General features: G+C 40.0%; 1 protein-coding gene across 2 annotated transcripts in view; it reads right to left on the bottom strand.

Moving 5' to 3' along the window:
* The window catches only part of LOC124777066 (sorting nexin-14-like), a 235220-nt gene that overhangs the window by 45851 nt on the left and 165443 nt on the right, over window positions 1-23926 (bottom strand). For both annotated transcript variants that reach the window (XM_047252339.1, XM_047252340.1), the window contains 2 exons: window positions 23068-23309; window positions 10804-10985 (listed from right to left, as the gene is read on the bottom strand). In XM_047252339.1, the coding sequence (XP_047108295.1) occupies window positions 10804-10985; window positions 23068-23309 (424 nt within the window). The remainder of the gene's footprint in view (window positions 1-10803; window positions 10986-23067; window positions 23310-23926) is intronic.

The raw sequence follows: 23926 nt of genomic DNA, 5'->3' as shown, positions 1-23926 counted from the left end.
GATTAATTTTCTTTGAACCGATAGGTGCCGTTCTCTTTGTTATAGGTGTTTACGTCACTCTAAGCTGAAAATGCATTACTGTACTGTGTCATGCATTGTCGCATTCTGATAATGAGTGTTTATGGCCTGTCACCGCTGGCGGCATGGCTTGCTTTTGTGCACACTACCGCCGCTTACAATAAAAAAAGAGAGGAATTGTCTCATAAGCGAAACAATGGCAAGAGACTGCTATTTGTTGTTACTTACACTGCTGCTTTCTTTGATAATGATCAACAAGAACCAAATAATAGAGTGCGTATGATAGAAGATGTTCTGAACGAGAGTTTAGCGAAAATATTTCTCCGTTTGAAAATCTTTGCAGACGCCTCTTTAGTACATTACATTCTGCACAGAAATTACAGTCATCTTAGATTTAAAAATCTAGTCAATTGCCGTGCTTCATTTCTGACAGTATCACTATTAGGCATAAGAATAATACGAATATAAACATGACATGATATGTATATTCTTCCGCATTTGCTGTTGTCTCACTCTAGTTTCGTAGTTTATTAGGCAGACAGGATTTAAATGAGATAGCAGCAAACACGAAAGAATACATGGCAAAACGTTTATATTCATACTATACTTACTGTGAAGAGAATACTGCATGTGATTCACAATTCATAAGAGTTCCTATTAGCAACCATCTCTTCTCACAGGTAGGAAAAAATTCAGAACGTAGAGTTGGCCGTATTGACAAACATCCCAAACAGTCCTGCCAGTCGGATTTTCGTAATACATTGAAATGCTGCGACATTCAAAGATGAACAATACGGAATTTGTATTTACTTCGTAGGATAATGTATGAAAATGCAGTGGTCAAAACTCGAGGTGGAGAAAAAAGCTCGTCTTCCATCTTTTTTCTTTTTAATTTATTTACTTATGCCGAGGTTTTGGCACCAGTATTTATCTTTGTGCCTGCAAAACGCCTGTGTAGTGCTACATATATTCGACGGCAGAAGTTAGTTGTGGGGGCACCTACCAACATTTTTCAGAACTTCCGCTTACTTTGCACTCGATTCTAAGCCGCAGGCGGTTTTTTGGATTACAAAAACAGGAAAAAAAGTGCGGCTTAGATTCGAGTAAATACGGTATTGGTGAGAGACAAATCAGTAAGTTGACATATTTTGCACACTTTCATTCAATAATGTCATACAGAATAATGTTCAAGGATGTCCCATCTTTAAGAAAGAAAGTCTTCATTGTGCAAAAATGTGCTGTGACACTAATATCTTGTAGACTGCATCAGAGTACATTTATTCCCTCATTAAGTTTGTTGTTAATAGCCCACTGCAGTTCAAGAGGAACAATGAGGTATGTAATTACAATACCAGAAGGACAAATGACATTCATTACTCCACATTAAGGTTGTCTTTAGCACAGAAAGGGATGCACAATGCTGTAAAAAAAATTTTTTATCATTTACGCAGTGATATAAAACACCTGACAGACAGCAAAGTAAAATCTGATAACAAACTGAGAAAGTTTCTCCTTGACAATTCCATCTATTCTGTACAAAAATTTCTGATATGGTAATGTGTAAAAAGAGGTGAGTAGGAATTATTAACCCATTTTTTCTATTTGTAAATTATATGTTCAGAATATAACAGTATGTACATATTAATTTGTGATGTGAAATGTATAATGACTTGTTCTGCATCATTAGGATCTATCGTGCAAAATGATCCATGAAACATGTTACTAACTAACTAGCTAACTAATTAACTCAGAAAATATCCTTGAACAACCTATGAAATTTTGTTAATGTATTTTAGGCTCATTACGTAAATTTTTAAAAGGCTTCTTCATGAATTGAAAGATGAAGTTACAAAGCACAAGTTTTCAAGCAGATGTTGAAGATTTTTGTCTATAAAAACTCTGTCTATTATTTGCACTAATACTTACAGCCCATGTCACTGCAACTTTTGTTACTTTACCATATTAAACTGAATGGATTGTTGCTAATACTATTGTTATACAGTCGCACCAGCAATGTTACATGGTCCAGCCACTCTTATTTGAGTTTGATATAGAATTCTCAAATCACTGACTATTAGTAATACACACACACACGCACACACACACACACACACACACACACACAAAAAACCACCACCACCACAACACCATAATCATAATCATCATCATCACCACCATCAACAACAACTCAATGTATTTACGGTTTTTTGTTTTCCTTCATGTACTGCCATGTTCCAACATTATAAGATAATATTATAAATGTCTCAAAGGGTAAAAAATAAAATAAAAGCAATGAACTTCATATGATATCAATTGCTGACTCGCTTTTTCAAGTCATTTAATCATTCATTCACACATTGTGTTCCATATATCCCATCACGACAGAGATGCAGAATGGATAAAGTTATACATTAACAGGCAGAAGTAGGCAGTGCTAACTTCTTCTGTAAAATATATCAACAGATTATGACTAGTACTAATCTGCTCATATGACAATTATTGGAATTACTTTTAGATTACTGCAAATATGTATATTAGGAAACAAATTGCTATTTTATTTACTTTTTTTAAGGCACTGCTCCTCTGCTTTCACTACTCAGTTACTGTTTTCACCCAATAATTCAAGCAAAGCATTAACCTTACACAGAACACTATCAGCTGGCTATCTACTGAATGTTCAAGTTCTGTTTAATAGAAATTACATCTAGAAAAAATTACTTTTATTTCTCTCAATGATCACAAAACGTTTGGTCCTGAAACTAATGGTTTTGGTCAGCAATGATCATCTTCAGATCTGTTTTACAATGTGTCCTAATATTCTCCTGAACCCCCAGGATCACTCTTTTAATCTGCGACAATGTCTCAGCTTTGGAAATTATATTTACATTCTTGAGTCCCATTTTTCCAATAAATTTTTGAGGAGTGGCTAATGAGATATTCTAACAATGGAAAATCCAGGATGGAATGTAACAATATTATGAGAAGGGAATTTGCCACTCACCATGTAGCGGAGATGCTGATTCACAGGTAGAGACAACACAAAGACTCTCACAATTAAAGCTTTTGGCCATACGCCTTCGCCAACAATAGACATACATATGCACACGTGCATGTGCACATGCACACGCACACTCACGCAAACACAACACATACACGACTGCAGACTCAGGCGGAGGCCTGCGGCCTATGGTCGAAACAACACTGGTTTCATTTTCCTGAGACTGCCGTCGTGTGTGTGAGTTATGTTGTGTGATTTTGTGTCTGTGCGTATGTGTGTCTATAGCTGACGAAGGTCTATGGCCGAAAGCTTTAATTGTGAGAGTCTTTGTGTTGTGCCTATCTGCGACTCAGCATCTCCGCTATATGGCGAGTGGCAACGTTCCTTCTCATAATAATGAAATATTCTTTTATTCTGTTTTTAAATATCTGGAGATTTTCAATTTCCAATTTGACGTCTAACTGCAAACAAATACAGACTTTTGCACAAGAGTATAAAGCTCCATTCTGACCCGTATATGGTGAAGCGTGCAGTATTTATTGTTATTCTACTATTGCAGCCATGTCATTTTTATTTCTTTGGAACTGCCCAATATGAATTTTTGTAAGCTCAATGGAAAAATCATGCACATGTTAATATGAGAGAAAGCTAATGCATTGTATGTGGTAGAGATGGTGGAGGTGGAGGTGGGGGTGGGGGTGGGGGTGGGGGTGGGGGTGGGGGTGGGGGTGGGGGAGATAGACAGGTCAGAAAATAAAATATATAGAAATTGAAAAGGGAGTGAAGAATGGAAACTGAAACTGAAGAAATTAACGTAAATTAAGACCAGGTGGGCGGTGAGAACAAAGGAAATGCTGTAATGCCAGTTCCCACCTGCAGAGTTATGTGGAACTGGTCTCTGGGGGAAGAATCTAGATGGCACTTATGGTGGAGCAGGCACCGAGGTCATGAAAGTCATGTTGTATTACATTTTGTACAACAGGATATTGCGTGTTGCCAATGTACACCATCAGCCTATGCCCATTCATCGTAACTGATAACTTGGTGGTAGTGATGGCAATGTAAAAGGCTGAACAGAACAGTGCTTACAAAGCAGTTGCTACATAACCTATCATTTCATAGGTTGCTCTCCCTCTAATAGTCGCATATTTTTTCCCGAATTTTAGGATGAAAAACTGGGGTGCGCGGATTATTCAAAACATTGTTGGTGCTGCTCCGCCTCCAACAATACATCCCATCATACTATTGCATTGTTGCGGCCTCAGTCTGTGACGCATCAGTAGCATGTTAGGAGTGAAGTATTAACGTCTTCAAACTTGTTAATTATGGCTACAAGTTCTCGTTATCACTCGTACACTGCTAAAGAAAAAGTGAAGATTATTGAAGAAGCCGAGAATATTGGAAACCATGCAGCGGGAAGAAAGTACGACGTGAGTGAGAGTCGTATTTGCGACTGGCGAAAAAATAAAATGCAGCTTCAAGAAACTAATAGAAATCGCCGGGCATTTCACAACCAAAAAGCGAAGCATCCGGACCTCGAGAAAAGGCTCTGTGATTATGTAGATGAGAAGCGACAATATGGATGCGCAGTGACGAGTGAAATGTGCCAACTTAAAGCATTGTCTTTAGCCAAAGAACTAGGCATTACCAGTTTCAAAGCTAGCCGGGGCTGGGTATCAAGATTTTTCAACCAAAATGGTTTAGGATTCCGGAGGAAAACTACTATCGCTCAGCGGCTTCCAGGTGATTACGAGGAAAAAATAGTGAATTTTCATCATTATGTGATAAATCTGCGCCGTAAACAGTCCTATATATTATCGCAAATTGGTAATGCGGATCAAACGCCAGTCTATTTTGAGATGCTGCTCGACAACACAGTGAAAAGGAAAGGAGAATCCAGCATAATGATACGAACTGGCGGCAGTGAGAAACAAAGATGTACAGTGATGTTGTGTGTAACTGGTGATGGACAAAAGCTACCACCTTACGTGATATTTAAAAGGAAAACTATTCCGAAAGTATCAGTAAAAGGCATACCGGTATTAGTGAGAGCGAATCCGAAAGGGTGGATGGACAATGAACTTATAATTGACTGGGTGACACATGTTTGGCAATGTCGTCGTCGTCCTTTTTTGGCTATTGTAGGCACACGTAGAGTCCCGGCTGGCGGTGATAATGTTCCCCGGCTGCCCGCCCGTCTAATGGGCCAGCCGGCCAGCTGCATGCCACTGGCCGCCCACCCGCCAGCTAGCCAGCTGCACGCCGCTGAATCGGTTGAGTTTTAACAATGTATCAACCTGTACAGCAGTGTTGCTTCAAACCAGTAGTTATTATACATACTTTTGAACACATCATAACGTTGGAACAATTTTTTTGTAAATAAAACAAATTAAAGCAAAAAATATATATATTTTTTTTCCTCTTCCTGAAAATTTGGGTGCGCGGATTATTCGAGTATATACGCTATATGTTTTGCCATTTACAGAACTGGTATAGGTGGTGGTAAGAGGGTGCATAGTGCGTATCTTACAGTGGAAACGGTCACAAGGGTAGGGAATTTGAGTGCAGAAGGAGCATAGGATATTATGGAGATGGGGAGGATAGCAAAGAGCTATTCCAGGCCTGCTCAGCAAAATCCAATATAGAATGGACCACCTTTCAAGGCATCATTTTAGGAATCACAGCCTTGTCGATGTAGCTGATTAACGCTTTCAAAATCAGGGTAATACTGAGTGAGTAACACGAGGTGTACTCTTAAGTTGTTTTTTGGTGGGATCACCAGTACCAGGGCCACCATATCCAATCCTAGTACTGCTGAGCCTTCCCAAAAACAACTTAGGAGTACATCTTCTGTCAATCAGTATTATTTTCATATTGAATGTACTAATCAGTTACGTCGGCAAGGCTGTGACTTCCTAAAATCATGCCCTGAAATTAGGTCCACTCTGTCCAACATTTTGCCCACAACACCTGGAATAACTTTTCGTCCCCTTTCCAACCTCTACAATATCCTTATCAGACACTATGCTGCTGTGACAGTGCCACGACATTTAACAGTGCCGCCACGACAGTACGCGCAAACGGTGATAGAGGCGCCCCGCAACTCGGCTGAGCGTGGGAGCGCCACCTAGCTACGAACGGCGCCAGCCGCATGTCACGGCGCGGCAGTCAAATAAGAGATACTGAGTTGTTATCATGTAACGAGCTATTGTTTCTAAGTGAGTGTGTTTGAATATCCATGCAATTATTGGTGATTAAAGGTTATAACACTTTTTGGCGACGAGGTCGGATATTTTCACCGCGTTGTGGATATGTGCGTTCATGACGGGGCAGACATGGAACAGCTTATGCAAGCGCTCATTGAACAACAAATACAGCTGACGGCTGCTAATCAGGCACAACAAACACAGCTGACGGCTGCTATTCAGGCGTTGTCGATGTCGCTTACTCATCGTCTGCCTTCCTCTTCTCCGTCTCCGTTCCCTCCTCACGACGAGGCCGCTGAAGATTGGGAGGATTATGAGAAGCGTTTGCGGCAACACTTCTTGGCTTTCGGCATTGTCGACGCTCCTATGTGTAAGTCGTTATTTCTATCTTTGATTTCCCCACGGATCTATCAGCTGCTATCTCAGTTAGCCCCTCTGCGGGAACCAGCCTCTCTGTCCTTCCAAGAAATGTGTGACTTATTGTCTAACTATTACCGGAAAAACACCCACGTCGTTGCCGCCCGCGTGGCGTTCTACCGGTGTCGTAAACAGCCCCATCAATCTTACCGGGCTTGGGCGGCGGAACTACACGGTCTGGTAGTAAATGTCAGTTTGTCACGGACACTCATCATGAGTCTTATGCTGATTCAATGGTTATGGATGGCTATTCTACGGCTTGCTCCTGATAAAGAAGTTCGGCAACGTGCCCTACAACTGCCAAACCCGTCGTTGTCGGAAGTTCTAAGCATCGCTCAATCCTTTAAAGTGTCTCACGCTGCTGGCGCGCAAATAGACGCATGGTGTGATGTAGGCGCTGTACAGTCAACTTTCGACACGGACAATTTGCCTGTTTCACAGGAGAACGAAGATGTGGTGGCGGTTCACTCGTGTAAACAATGTCGCGTTGGGCTGCAACGCTCACAGCGAAAACAGCAACCACAGAAGCAGGTTCGTTCCGCACTTCCTTCTTGTCCACGTTGTTTCGTACAGCATGACAGGGCCGCGTGTCCAAAATGTTGGGCCACGTGTAATTCATGTAGGTAAAAAGGCCACCTTGCTTCTGTGTGTCAGTCCCCTAAAGTTCCTGTTGATGAGGATGAGGCATCGGACATGGATGTTAACTGTGTGCTTTCTCAAACAAATAAGTTGTTTGTTACTGTTCGTGTTCTGGATAAAGACATTTGCATGCAAGTGGACACCTTCTCTGCAGTAACTCTCATTAATTCTCGCACGTATTTGGAGTTGGACTCCCCTCCCTTGTCTCCAGTTACGCGAAATCTGAGAACTTATAATAAACAGAAAATTCCTATCATTGGCCAGTTTGATGCTTCCACTGCCTACTAGTCCGTTGTTAGGCCCCTCACGTTTTATGTGGTGTATCATGCGGGCACTGAAAACCTGTTCGGTTATGATGCTTTCCAGTTGTTCGGGTTCTCCATTGATGATGATGTGCACCTCCTATCTGAGGATTTTCCGTATCAACAGCTGGATGGATTGTGTTCTAAATTTTCGTCCGTGTTCTCTGCTGGTCTGGGTCGTTCCAAGGATTTTGAAGCCCACATTACTCTTAAACCTACAGCTCGCCCTAAGTTTTTCCGGGCACGCCCTATTCCGGTGGCGTTGCGTGCACCTGTCAAGGCTGAGATAGACAGGTTAACAGCTTCAGGGATTCTCCTTCCTGTTACCTCCAGAGAATGAGCATCGCCAATCGTGGTGGTTTTTAAACCAAATGGGAGTCTGCGATTGTGTGGTGATTTTAAAGCCACTGTCAACGCTCAGAGCCTCATTGACACTTATCCTCTTCCCCGTCCTGAGGAGTTATTTACCAAGCTCGCTGGGGGCCAGTTCTTTTCCAAACTTGACTTATCGGAGGCGTACCATCAGTTGCCGTTGGATGCTTCTTCCAAGGAATTTCTCGTCATCAACACTCCTTGTGGGTTGTATCAGTACCAGCGGTTAGCATTTGGCGTCGCTAGCGCGCCGGCCATTTTTCAGCGGTTTTTGGAACAGCTCACGGCTTCCGTTCCCGGCTGCATAAACTATCTGGATGACATTGTTGTCATGGGGGCCTCCACTGAGATGCACCTTCGCAATTTGCGTTCACTGTTTCAGATTTTTCCACAGTTCTTATCGCTTCACACCTCTGGATGATCGCAGCCCTGCTGAACTCTTGCATGGCCGCCAACCGCGCACTCTACTGCACCTGCTTCATCCTGTCAGGCCTTGTGCTGTGTCCCCTAGTGCGGGAAAATACTCGGTGGGCACCGACGTGTGGGCATGAGGGTATGGATCCCGCCCTAAATGGATTCCAGGGGTGGTCAAGGCTCTTCGCGGCCGCCGGCTTTGTGAAATACGTACGGACGACGGCATGGTTGTTCGCCATTACGACCAGATGTGGCCACGCCAGTGCCACCGCCCCTTCCTTCGCCTCCACCAGCCCGAGAAGACAGTCCTGTCGCCGCTGCCGATCTACCATACGTGTTGATGCAGCTGACGTCGCTACCGCTTCCGAGTACGTCGGAACCGGCCCCAGTCGCGACGCCGCCTTCTCCGGGACCCATCTCGCTGGAGCACACCCCCAGGTCCACGACACCTATGGCTGCTGCTCCAGAGTTTTCACCCATCATCTCGTCCAGGAGGCACGTTCCACGCACAAGCTTCCGTCCTGAACATTTTCGAACATACTCTCGTGTCTCTCCACGGGATCTTCTCGGGGCATCACAAGAGGCCATGGATGTCTCCGCACTGTCCATGTCTCTGAGGAAGTGAGAGTTTTTTTTTTTTTTAAGGGGGGAAAAGTGTTGTGACAGTGCCACGACATTTAACAGTGCTGCCACGACATTACGCACAAACGGCGATAGAGGTGCTCCGCAACTCGGCTGAGTGCGGGAGCGCTAACTAGCTACGAACGGCGCCGGCCACATGTCACGGCACGGCAGTCGAATAAGAGATACTGAGTTGTTATCACGTAACGAGCTATTGTTTCTAAGTGAGTGTGTTTGAATATCCACACAATTATTGGTGATTAAACATATATGCCCCCTCTGCACCCATTTCCTACGCTATACGCACCCTCCTACCATTGCCTATACGAGCCCTGTAACTGGCAAAACATATACTATCAAAAGGAGAGCCACCTGTAAATGACACACCATGTACCAGCCGTTATGCAAGCACTGTTCAGCTTTTTACATTGGCATGATTACCACCAAGTTATCAATCAGCATGAATGGGCATAGGCTGAGGGTATACACTTGCAACAAACAAAATTGTGTTGAAGAGCATATTCTACAACAAGACAGTCATGACCTTGGTGTCTGTTTCTCCGTAAGTGCCATCTGGATTCTTCCCCCAAACACCAGTTTCTCATAACTCTGCAGGTGGGAACCAGTATTACAACATGCCCTTGGTTCTCACCACCCACCTGGCCTTAACCTTGGTTCTCACCACCCACCTGGCCTTAATTTATGTTAATACTTCCATCTCAGCATTCCATTCTTCACTTCCTTTTAGTTTTCTACAGCTTTTCTGACCTGTCTATTCGCCTCCCACTCCTGCCTCCCCCTCCCCCCTCTCCAACCTGTACCACATACAATGTACTTAGCCTTCCGCTCTTATTAAATCATATATGATTTTTTGTCAGTAATCTTTGTATTGCGTATTTCCCTACCTTCCACCTTTAAGCTCTCCAATTTTTAAATCTTGTCCATTGCAGTCTTTCGTCTTTCCTTCTGATCCTGTCTAGTATGTCTCCTTGAACTGGTTCTGGAAGATTTTTCCAAAGTCTCCCCATTTCCTAAACTTGACCAGACCTTTTCCTTCAACCCTCTTCCTTCCCCGTCGACCCTTCTGCCAAAGAAGTAGCTACCGGCTCTGAAAGTTTGCAAATTTCTGTACCTTTATATTTGTGTTCTCCTTTTGCTGTTTGGTCGGTAGATCTTACACATATTTCCTAAGATTCTTTGAAATAGTTTGACTACCTGAAAAGTAATGTTACAACTCAGAAGATTGTGTCTTCACTTTTTGTCAAGCTTTCTAAAAGATCAATGACAACATCTTATTTTCGACGTGTCACCTTCGGCCCCTCTCATTCCTTCACTTCTTTCTCACGATGTCATGTATCTCACACAGAATAGTGCTTATTTCAGCAAACTATAAAATGCACTCAATCTCCATCAGAGGAATATGACAGACCACTTGGAGTTGCACAATTCACTTCGTACATAAACTGATATAACATTTAAATTTTGTGAGGTGAAGAGCAATACATCTTTTGAGAGTCCACCAATAATTACTACTTTTTATTTACTTGTCTGACAATCAGCACTTCATTGTAAAGATGAGGAGTGGTCTGTCATTTCAAATACCATTCACATCTGAGTTTATGGATTTTATTTGACGAGCCAATGGCAGAAGAGAACAAATGTGTGTCACAGCACGTGAAAAAGATGTGAGCAGTTTGAACAAACATAGCTAGTTTTGTATATATTCAACAGCAAAGTGGCAGTGAATCAAGTATATAACTCAATGACCTTAAGTTACACTTCACAAATCACATTAACTGCAAATACAGCAACTTACGAAGATAGAGCACACAGTCATAGAATCCTTGAATAGGCAATGCACTTCCACCCATTCCTGCCCCTGCCAGAGCAAATAGTGGTTGATGACGGTCTAACCCAAAGTTGTCTCCAAATACAGGATGAGTGAGACAACGTACTTTCTGAGGCTCTTTAGCATTAACATCTTTCCATTCATACTTGCTGAAACAGGAAATACAGGCTTACACAATGTCAATCGAAAAAGCTTACTAATTTCATTTAACACTCAATAAATTAAGACTTGGGTGAATGAAACACACACAAAATACATCAAATATGTAACCAAAGCTACTTATTCTTCGAAAGAGAGTAACAAATATGATACTTTTATCTTCTTTTAGAAAGAGGCATGTTTAAGAATTGATTTCCAACTTGCATTTTGTTGTTGCAGTGTTCCATCAGAAGGTCGGTTTGATGGAGCTCTTCACACTAGTCTATCCTGAGCAAGCCTCTTCACCTCTGCATAACTACTGCAACCCACATCTATTTGAACCTCTTTACTACAGTCAAGCCTTTATGCCTGTCTGCAATTTTTTCCACTCAAACTTCCTTCCATTACCAAATTGATAATTGCTTGATGCTGCAGAGTATATCCTATTACCTAGTACTTTTTTTAGTCCAACTGTGTCATAGATTTCTTTTCTCCTTAAGATTGATTCAGTACTTCCTCATTAATGATTCATTCTCCCCACTGAATCTTCAGCATACTTTTGTAACATCACATTTCAAAAGCCTCTATTCTCTTCGTGCCTGAACTGCTTATTGCCCATGTTTCACTTCTGTGCAAGGCTAAACACCACGCAAATACCTTCAGAAAAAGACTACTTAACATTTAAATTTATATTTGATGCTGACAAATTTCTCTTTTCAGGAATCATCTTTTGCCATTGCCAGTCTACATTTTATATCTGCCCTAGTTTCGTCATTGCCTGTTATTTTTTAGTTTAATTTCCTCAGTGCTATCTAATTTGATCGGAGTACATTCAATAACCCTTGTTTTTCTTTTGCGGATGTTCACCTTTAATCTGTTTTCAATACACTAATCACTCTAATGGTACTTCGCCTGTTTTACTTAACTTGTATGCCAGGTAGAATAGTTTTGTTATGGCATGCTCTCTCAAGGATCTCAATAATTCTGAGGAAATGTCACCTTCTCTGGGAACCTTATCTCCACTTACATCTTTTGGCACCCTGTCAAACTCTTCCCACAGTATCATACCTCACATCTCGTTTTCACCTACTTTCTCTTCTCTTTCTATAATATTGCCTTCACGTTTGTTTCCCTTATACAGACATTCCATATTTCCATATATTCCTTCTACATGAAGATCAGATTGAAAGAAAGTATGGTGAGATAAAGGAAATTATTCAGATAGTTAAGGGAGATAAAAATTTAATTGTCATGGGTGACCGGAATCCAGCAATAGGTATATGAAGAGATGGAAAAGTACTAGGAGAACATGGACGAGAGGAAGGAATGACGTATGAAGCTGTCTCAAAAAATTTTTTACAGAGCATAATTTAATCATTGCTAACACTTGGATTGAGACTCATGAAAGGAGACTGTATACTTGAAAGAAACCAGATGAATTTCGAAGGTTACAGACTGATTATATGCACAATGGTAAGACACACATTTCAAAATCAGATTTTATATGGTAAGACATTTCAAGAGGTATATATATAAGACCATAAATATTGGTTATGAATTGCAGACTGAACTGAAGAAATTGCAAAAATGTAGAATAATAAGGAGATGGGACCTGGATAAATTGAAGGAACCAAAGGTCGTTGATAGTTTAAGAGGAATCATCAGGCAATGTTGGATTGAAACCGGGGGAAAAAACTACAATAGACGATGAATGGATAGCTTTGGGAGATGAAATACAAAAGGCAGCAGAGGATAACACAGGTAAAATGATAAAGCCTGGTAGACATCCTGGATAAAAATGGAGATACTGAATTAATTTGATGAAAGGAGAAAATATAAAATTGCTTCAAATGAAGCAGATAAAACGGAATACACACGTCTAAAAAATGAGACTGATGAGAAGTGTTATGCAACTTTCTGAATATCAACAAGTTTTATGGCAAGGTAGTATTAATCAAATAAGAAAAGTTGGAAGGTGGAAGGAATATTTAGAGTGCCTCTACAAGGATTATGAACTTTAAGACAATATTATACAAATGGAACAGGAATAGATGAAGATGATGTGGAAGATATGATAACTGCGAGAAGAATTTGACAGAACACTGAAACACCTAAACAGTACAAAGCCCCTGGGATAGATATATTTTCATGGAATTATTGAGATGTTTGGGAGTGCTAGCCACGACAAAACTACTCCACCTAGAGTGCAAGATGTATGAGATGGGTGAAATGTGCTCAAATTTCACGGAGAATGTAATAATTCCAATTCTTAAGAAGGCACATGTTGACAGGTGGACTACTACCTAACCATACATTTCATAAGTCATGATTACAAAATGTTGATACTAATTATCTAGAGAAGAATGGAAAAACTGATAGAAGTCAACCTCGGGAAAGATCAGTTTGAATTCCTGAGAAACGGAGGAACACACAAAGCAATACTGATCCCATGATTTATTTTAGAAGACAGTTTATGGAAAGACAAACCTACATTTATAGCATCTATAGATTGCTAATAACCTTTTGCCAAGCCCACAATCTGAAATTTAAAAAGTAGCAGGGATAAAATAGAGGGAGAGGAAAGTTATTTACAACTTGTACAGAAACCAGACCACAGTTATAGATGTCATAGGACATGAAATGGAAGGGAGTGATTAAGGGGTAGTCTATCCCCAATGTTATTCACTCTAAATATTGAGCAGGCTGCAAAGGTAACCAAGAAGAAATTTAGAAAGAAAATGAGAACAAATAAAAACTTTAAGGTTTGTTGATGATAGTGTAATTGTACCAGTGATGGCAAAGGTTTTGAAAGGTCAATTGAACAGAATGGATAGTGTCTTGAAAGAAAATAAGATGAACACCAGTAAAACAAGGGTAATAGTGTGTCATTATTATCATCACCACCACCACCATCTTGCGCATGTTCCATGGCTGGCGATGCTCCTCGCTTCCTACATTCCACTTCCTCCAATCATGCTAGTCTCCTTCTTGCAGTCCTCTGGCATCCATTGTACCCCGGACCTCTGATTCCATCTCCTCCTAAGTTGTCAAAACATTCTTTTGTCTGCTGGTGTCCACTGCCACATTTTCTTTGGCCAGAGGTTGCTGTCCATCCTTTCTAGATGTCCATACCATCTCAGACATTTCACCCCTATGGTGAAATTGATTTAAATCAGGTGATGCTGAGGTAATTAAATTAGGAAATGAGAAACTAATAGTTGTAGATAAGTTCTGCTATTTGGGCAATAAAATATCTGATGGTGACCAAAGTAGAGGGGATGTAAAATGCAGACTAGCAATAGCAACAAAAGCACTCCTGGAAAAGAGGAATTTGTCAACATCTAATATCAATTTAAATGTTAGGAAGTCTTTTCTGAAGGTATTTGTCTGGTACATAGCACCGTGCAGAAATGAAATGTGGACAACAAGCAGTACAGAAAAGAAGGGAACAGAAGCTTTTGAAATGTGATGCTATAGAAGAATATTGTAGATTAAATCTTTAATTTTGTTTTCAATTGATAGTACTGTAAGCATTTGTAACATCTTGATGTGTGATACTACTGTTAGACAAGTAAGGAAGTAATAAAATGGGGAAGAGGGCAACACACACCTGAGAGAGATAGATAGAGAGAGAGAGAGAGAGAGAGAGAGAGAGAGAGGAGAGAGAGAGAGAGAGAGAGAGAGATGCTGCAGATATTAACTTTCTGTCTGCCATAATAGTAATCAATGTAATCAAATGTGCTTTCATTACTAATGAAGACTGCAATGCAAACGAAAGAAATCTTCATCCCTGAACAGAATCTTTTATTAGAATTATTCATCTTTGTGCAAGTATGGAAGTTATTAGTTTAATAGAGCAACAGCGATATCTGTAATTTGTATGTGGTCAAGAGGAATGCTTGCCGTACATCTGGGATTAGCCCAGTCAGTCTTGGTTTTTTTTAGTTCTGTCTGGGGTTGTAAAAATGTCCAAGGTTTGAAAATTTTATTACTAATGAGGTTTTCTCTCTCTCTCTCTCTCTCTCTCTCTCTCTCTCTCTCTCTCTCTCTCTCTCTCTCTCCCCCCCCCCTCCACCCCTTCTTCCTCTTTTTAATTATCTGCGATCTATATGTTCGACAGCACATTTTGAAACATTCTCTTATGGCCTCCCCCCACCCTGCCCCCTATAGCTGACCTAAAAGCACGCACTGACTCAATGAGGACACACAGCTAATGATCCTTCCACAACTTTTCACCTGGTCATTTCGCAACACAACATTGACAACGTGTTTATCTTGTTCCCATGTGTGAGGTATCTCATCTACACGTTTCTCGCCATTTTATCTCTATTTGACTTTTGTTTCATCACTTGTTGTTGTTGTTGTGGTCTTCAGTCCTGAGACTGGTTTGATGCAGCTCTCCATGCTACTCTATCCTGTGCAAGCTTTTTCATCTCCCAGTACCTACTGCAACCTACATCCTTCTGAATCTGCTTAGTGTATTCATCTCTTGGTCTCCCTCTACGATTTTTACCCTCCACACTGCCCTCCAATACTAAATTGGTGATCCCTTGATGCCTCAGAACATGTCCTACCAACCGATCCCTTCTTCTGGTCAAGTTGTGCCACAAACTTCTCTTCTCCCCAATCCTATTCAATACTTCCTCATTAGTTATGTGATCTACCCATCTAATCTTCAGCATTCTTCTGTAGCACCACATTTCGAAAGCTTCTATTCTCTTCTTGTCCAAACTATTTATTGTCCATGTTTCACTTCCATACATGGCTACACTCCATACAAATACTTTCAGAAATGACTTCCTGACACTTAAATAAATACTGGATGTTAACAAAATTCTCTTCTTCAGAAACGCTTTCCTTGCCATTGCCAGCCTACATTTTATATCCTCTCTACTTCGACCATCATCAGTTATTTTGCTCCCCAAATAGCAAAACTCCTTTACTACTTTAAGTGCCTCATTTCCTAATCTAATTCCCTCAGCATCACCCGACTTAATTAGACTACATTCCATTATCCTCGTTTTGCTTTTGTTGATGTTCATCTTATATCCTCCTTTCAAGACACTGTCCATTCCATTCAACTGCTCTTCCAAGTCCTTTGCTGTCTCTGACAGAATTACAATGTCATCGGCGAACCTCAAAGTTTTTATTTCTTCTCCATGAATTTTAATACCTACCCCGAATTTTTCTTTTGTTTCCTTTACTGCTTGCTCAATATACAGATTGAACAACATCGGGGAGAGGCTACAACCCTGTCTTACTCCCTTCCCAACCACTGCTTCCCTTTCATGTCCCTCGACTCTTATAACTGCCATCTGGTTTCTGTACAAATTGTAAATAGCCTTTCGCTCCCTGTATTTTACCCCTGCCACCTTCAGAATTTGAAAGAGAGTATTCCAGTCAACATTGTCAAAAGCTTTCTCTAAGTCTACAAATGCTAGAAACGTAGGTTTGCCTTTCCTTAATCTTTCTTCTAAGATAAGTCGTAAGGTCAGTATTGCCTCACGTGTTCCAGTGTTTCTACGGAATCCAAACTGATCTTCCCCGAGGTTGGCTTCTACTAGTTTTTCCATTCGTCTGTAAAGAATTCGTGTTAGTATTTTGCAGCTGTGACTTATTAAGCTGATAGTTCGGTAATTTTCACATCTGTCAACACCTGCTTTCTTTGGGATTGGAATTATTATATTCTTCTTGAAGTCTGAGGGTATTTCGCCTGTTTCATACATCTTGCTCACCAGATGGTAGAGTTTTATCAGGACTGGCTCTCCCACGGCCGTCAGTAGTTCCAATGGAATATTGTCTACTCCGGGGGCCTTGTTTCGACTCAGGTCTTTCAGTGCTCTGTCAAACTCTTCACGCAGTATCGTATCTCCCATTTCATCTTCATCTACATCCTCTTCCATTTCCATAATATTGTCCTCAAGTACATCGCCCTTGTATAGACCCTCTATATACTCCTTCCACCTTTCTGCTTTCCCTTCTTTGCTTAGAACTGGGTTTCCATCTGAGCTCTTGATATTCATACAAGTCGTTCTCTTATCTCCAAAGGTCTCTTTAATTTTCCTGTAGGCGGTATCTATCTTACCCCTAGTGAGATAGGCCTCTACATCCTTACATTTGTCCTCTAGCCATCCCTGCTTAGCCATTTTGCACTTCCTGTCGATCTCATTTTTGAGACATTTGTATTCCTTTTTGCCTGTTTCACTTACTGCATTTTTATATTTTCTCCTTTCATCAATTAAATTCAGTATTTCTTCTGTTACCCAAGGATTTCTACTAGCCCTCGTCTTTTTACCTACTTGATCCTCTGCTGCCTTCACTACTTCATCCCTCAAAGCTACCCATTCTTCTTCTACTGTATTTATTTCCCCCATTCCTGTCAATTGCTCCCTTATGCTCTCCCTGAATCTCTGTACAACCTCTGGTTCTTTTAGTTTATCCAGGTCCCATCTCCTTAAATTCCCACCTTTTTGCAGTTTCTTCAGTTTTAATCTACAGGTCATAACCAATAGATTGTGGTCAGAGTCCACATCTGCCCCTGGAAATGTCTTACAATTTAAAAGCTGGTTCCTAAATCTCTGTCTTACCATTATATAATCTATCTGATACCTTTTAGTATCTCCAGGGTTCTTCCATGTATACAACCTTCTTTCATGATTCTTAAACCAAGTGTTAGTTATGATTATGTTGTGCTCTGTGCAAAATTCGACCAGGCGGCTTCCTCTTTCATTTCTGTCCCCCAATCCATATTCACCTACTATGTTTCCTTCTCTCCCTTTTCCTACACTCGAATTCCAGTCACCCATGACTATTAAATTTTCGTCTCCCTTCACAATCTGAATAATTTCTTTTATTTCATCATACATTTCTTCAATTTCTTCGTCATCTGCAGAGCTAGTTGGCATATAAACTTGTACTACTGTACTAGGTGTGGGCTTCGTATCTATCTTGGCCACAATAATGCGTTCACTATGCTGTTTGTAGTAGCTTACCCGCATTCCTATTTTCCTATTCATTATTAAACCTACTCCTGCATTACCCCTATTTGATTTTGTGTTTATAACCCTGTAGTCACCTGACCAGAAGTCGTGTTCCTCCTGCCACCGAACTTCACTAATTCCCACTATATCTAACTTCAACCTATCCATTTCCCTTTTTAAATTTTCTAACCTACCTGCCCGATTGAGGGATCTGACATTCCACGCTCCGATCCGTAGAACGCCAGTTTTCTTTCTCCTGATAACGACATCCTCTTGAGTTTCATCACTTAGCAATGTATAAAAGAAAGTGTTTGCTTAATGTCAAAATGCAACAGGAAAACAAATTTTTGAAACTGTGTAATGACAGTAACAATGAATGTGTTTACTGCACACAATGTACCAGAGAATTTTCTGTTGAACATAAAGGAAAGGATGAAATTAACTACCATGTCGAAACAGCTGAGATCTTTTTAAGACTAAAGATGAGAATAACAATGATCTGGAGTGTGCTGCTAAAGAGTCTACATTTTCGTAGCATACTGTTAGGAATGAACACCATTTCTGAAAATAGTCACATCTAGTGATAAATACGCTGACTAACTAAATTTAATAATTCAGTAAAATGTTTTAACTAATTTCAAAAGTGTGCCCTGACTGGATTATTAAATTAAAAACAATGATTCAATCGAGGCTTTTAGAAAACTCACAGGATGAATGCTGGTAGCAGATTTATAAAGCAAACAGGATAGTCAGAAAATTTTTGTCTTCCTTGAATATACTCCTACAGCACTGAATCTTGTTTTCCATAAACCAAGCAAGGGTACAACTGAAAAGAAGCAAGGGGATGGATAACTCACGGGATTAAACAATATTGTGCTAGGAAGAGAGATCTTCCTTATTCAGAGGACATGGTTTAGTGAACTGTTGAAATTCCATTACTACCAGTATCATAAGAGCCTACAATCTGTCATTAAAAATAAAACTTATTCACTATGTTCCAAATATAAAACATCCAAGAATAAAACAAAAGCATTCTGAACTCTATTAAAAAAACAAATGAACAAAAACAGTAATTCAAATGGAATTGAGTACAAATGGTCACCCAAAAGAAATTGGTGCCCCGGAAAACATCTCTGGCAGAAATGGTAAAGCATTCAAAACATTGGTGATGAAATTCAATTACTTCCTTACAGTGGCAGCAAATATTACACCTACTAATAAACAAATAAAAAAGCCAAAATATAGGTGCAACAGATTTACTTTGGCAGACACTACATGAACCACCAAGTGACATTAATTTCAAAAATACTATCTCAAGCAGAATTACAAAATTCACCAAGTCCCTAAAAAGTAGTAGTGCTTGCTGGCTATAATGGTGTTTCTAGTGTAATACTAAAATCTTGTTCTGACTTGATAGGACTGCCCTTAAGCCATCTTTGTAACCAGTCAACAATGTAGGGAGAAACATATATTGCTAGTCACTGCAAAGATGACAGACTGAGATGCAGACAGGTACAATGAAAAGACTGTTACACATTTAACTCTTGGCCAAAGCCTTCTTCAGAAAAGGAAAAACACACACACATTCATTCGTACAAGCAAAGCACACCTCACACACACACACGACCGCCATGTGTGCATAAGGTGTGCTTGCTTGTATGAATGAACGAATATATGTGTGTGTGTGTGTGTGTGTGTGTGTGTGTGTGTGTGTGTGTGTGTGTTTTTCCTTTTCTGAAGAAGGCTTTGGACAAAAGCCAAATGTGTAACAGTCTTTTCATTGTGGCTGTCTGCAACTCAATGTGTCATCTTTATAGTGAGTAGCACTCCATTTTTCTCCTTACATTGTTAATATTGCAACTGGGAATTTACATTGTTTGTAATCAGCCAATGACTCCCAGTTTCCTGATATGCTTAAATATTGTGTATCAACATCCACCTATAAATGACAAACAAGTAGCTCTAATTACACTTCTATTTCAGTCTTTAATCTTCTCAAACATTTTTGAGAAAATTGCTGGTTATAAAATACTGATTCAGTTACCTGAGCAGAATTTGCCAAGTGCCTGTGATTGTCTGTCATTTAGGGGTCTTCATACAGACAGTACTACAGGACTTGAGCAATGAAATTTTGGCAGAGCTAATTATATATATATATATATATATATATATATATATATATAGACACACACACACGGTTGGTATATCTTATGTGACCTTGCCATTGCCTTCATGCACACCATAAAATTCTATTTGGCAAATTAATTATTAAGGTGTTAAATGGCATAAGAGAGAGCAGTTTGCACTGACAAACTGTGTCACAGGCATGAAACAAACCACAAAGTAGAGGATCATAACATGCGGAGTCCCACAATGATAGCATCTCGGCCTGTTCTTGTTAACCTTCAAATACGATTTTGCAATGACTTTAAAGATGAAGATGTTTTGTGGTGAAACAACCATTATAATTAAGGCTCAAACAGAACCTTAGCAGACATAGTGCAGATGATATGATATGATTGCATAGATTTTCCCTGGGTGATGATTTGTACTATGTTAGTCAGACTTGCAGTCAGATCCTCAAATCAATTTTACATAATGTTTCACTATTACAACCAGGTGCCATCTCCAAATGTGAAGCTGAACTGGTGAGAAACCAGGACCATTGCACATCTATAGGCTGTGGAAGGCTCATGGTGTGTGTGCCGCAAGCACCACTGGTTATGAGTGATGGGATGAGTCATATATTGCAATAAAGATGTTTGGCTCTAAGATCTGCTGCTGACCTTGTCAAAGCACTGTGAGGTCATACATGTTAAATGTCCACAGTATGTATGATTAGTTTGAAATGTGTACATAAAAAGCACGCTAAGGTGGTCTGCACACAAAGTGAAAATGACAACAAAGGATGAATGTTTTATACCATATTAGGATTCTGCCTTTAAAAGTTATTAAAGCTTCATATCAAAAAATCAGTTATGTGAAAATAAAAAATTATAAAAACTGTCACTGACACTGTCATCAGCCTTTTAAAGGGGAATAAAAATGTATATTTTACATAATTATTTCATGGAATGATGGAGACCAGTTTTCTTCTGTGTGATTTAGTTTCTTGTCAAATAAACCCAATGAAAGTGTTTGCATATCAAAGTACCATGTGACTACTTAAGAGTTAAATCCCTTTAAAATTCTCTCAGTTTTGGAGATGCTCCCAGCCCATGGACGGAAAGCAACTGGTTTACATCCACTTACTGGTACAAATTCCGAGGCATGACAAATTGTTTATTAGAGTAAACTCTCTGCTTGAAGACAGACCTCAGGTGTTTTTCTTCTGGCAAGCTGTCAGTATCGGAGATTGCCTAACCCTTTTGAGCCAGCATCCTAAAGACCCCACTGTGGTGATGCAATGGATGGCAGCTCACTGCATGAGGATACCTCACTATGTGTATGTGTACAGATTTGTGATAGAAACTGTGACCTCGAGATCCATCATCTCTTTTATAAACCAACACATCCAACAAGGAAGCTTCATGACATCTTCAAGTTTCACTTACTGCTGGGACAAAGAGAATTAAAGAGTTACAGGAACAGCCCGAGTCATCCACATACCTATGAAAACAGGTTGCTTTCCAAGCTGTCATCTTCAGAGTCCTATTCTCAAAATCTTCCACAAATAAGTTCACAACTATGAGTGATAAATGCTTCTTCACAGGCACTCCTTTACACTGTTCCAATGATAAATAAATAAAAAGTAAGCTGAAGTCAGCATATGATGGCAGACCTTTGTGGAAATGTCTCAACTACAATGTATTGCTCGTATCAGCACTCATCATCAATGGCATTTTCTTTCTAATTTACTAGGTTAAATTTAGCTGGCATAAGCAAAATTGGTATTAAGTAATATAGTGAATGTTTGTTGTTAAAGCAACATACGGATGATCTGCTTGCCTTCTGTTACTGTGTACATAGACTTGTTCCACTTCGTGATGAGATCTATGGAGCACTGTAAATGATTGAATTAATTATGTAACTAACTAATTAATTCAGGAGGCACGCATATAAAGCAGGAGAGCTTCTGTAAAGTTTGGAAGGTTGGAGACGAGGTACTGGCAGAAGTAAAACTGTGAGTACCGGGCATGAGTCGTGCTTCGGCAGCTCAGATGGTAGAGCACTTGCCCGCGAAAGGCAAAGGTCCCGAGTTCGAGTCTCGGTCGAGCACACAGTTTTAATCTGCCACGAAGTTACATATAAAGCTATTTATGATGGAAGAGCACCACAAATTCAAATTTTAGACACCATAAGTCATAAAGAACATTTACAGGCGTATTCACAAATCAACTGAGCGAACAGAACACTACTTTTCCTGAAAACAGTATCATACTGGATATGCTAAACGAAATTTCTCACATTTCCAAAAGTATTATGGATGCCATACAATTCTGTGAAGGGTTAGGGCTGTAGTTTGATTTGTGTGGGAATGATGTAAATCAGAATGCTTGTTACAGCTTTAAGAGCACCCTGTGTTTCTGTAAACATACATGAAATTAGCTGTTCGAAAATGTGTAATTATAACCTAACAATGGAAAATCCAGGATGGAATACCAACAATATTATGAAAAGAACATATCACTGCACACCCTACAGATGAGATGTTGAGCTGCAAACTGGCACAACAAAAACACTGTCTGGGGTCACTGGCCAGAGACAGGAATCGTGCGTGTGTGTTGTGCTTGTGTAAATCTGTGTCTGTTTTCTACGTTAGGAGCAAGACATTTAGCAGAAGCCTCAAAACGTACAGCAGCTTTTTTTGTTGTACCTGTCTGTGACTCAACGTCTCCTCTATATGGCAAATAGCAATCTATCCTTTTCATAATATCATTGTAATTATAGTCATTTTGCAGCATAGTTCAAGTTATTCAATAATTTCTATTCTTATTGATCCATTTCTCATCTGAAAGGAGTAAAGCACAGCAAAATTTAAAAAGAAGCAGTTTTAGCTTCCAGGTAACACATATATAATACCACTATTCCCACTTCTGTGGAAATGTCTTTGCTGATTGGCATATGACATTGTCAGTCTAGAAATGGTTAATTTTAATTTAACACTCCTTACCTTGAACGATTTTTGCCTGTTTCACAGGTTGAAAGGAATGTAGCCAGGAAAGCATCAAGATGCTGACCTCTCTCTTTCCGTAACCTAATCGGAACTGTTCGACGAATCATTCGACCTAGACCTTCTGGTACTCCAACAGAAGCAGGAACAAATTCAGAAGGAGAACGCAGGAAAGCATGTAGTAAATCACTTCCACGCAGAGTTGGTTTCTGTAGCAGACGTTGCAAAAAGTCCTCAAATACCTGTGCAAATGGAAACCATGCAGTTCATTATTCTGATAATCACTTACTTGGATTCAAGGCCATTACTTACTTGGATTCGAGACCAGTCATGTCACTGCTAATAATAATAATAATAATAATAATAATAAAATCACCACAGTAACAGAGTATTTCTATTGTACAACAAAATGTGCATAATACTTCAAAGTGACTACATAACAAACTCTCAAAATGCTTAAAAATTATTAGTTTTGAAATGAAATGTATACTACTCTGTTTTATAATGCCACTGAAAACACATGATGAAGTTCATAATAAGAGAAACAGTGGCACATAGCTGTCACAATTTACGTGTGTGTGTGTGTGTGTGTGTGTGTGTGTGTGTGTGTGTGGGGAGGGGGGGGGGAGGTTGTATGTGTGTGCTCACGCACACTCAACTGAATGATGCATATATGATAACAGATTCAGTATGTGGATGGAAGTATTTACCCATTAACTTTTCCACAACTTCTCCGTCTGATTATTTGATCTAATCTTTCCATTTAGATTTCTCTCCAAATATGCTATGTCCACCAATAATGCTCTTGCCTGAAGTAAATTGGTACTGAAATCAATCACCATGTAAAAGTAATAATATG

This window comes from Schistocerca piceifrons, chromosome 2, assembly GCF_021461385.2.
Source record: "Schistocerca piceifrons isolate TAMUIC-IGC-003096 chromosome 2, iqSchPice1.1, whole genome shotgun sequence".
NCBI lineage: Eukaryota > Metazoa > Arthropoda > Insecta > Orthoptera > Acrididae > Schistocerca > Schistocerca piceifrons.
This window is presented reverse-complemented; position numbering and strand designations above follow the sequence as displayed.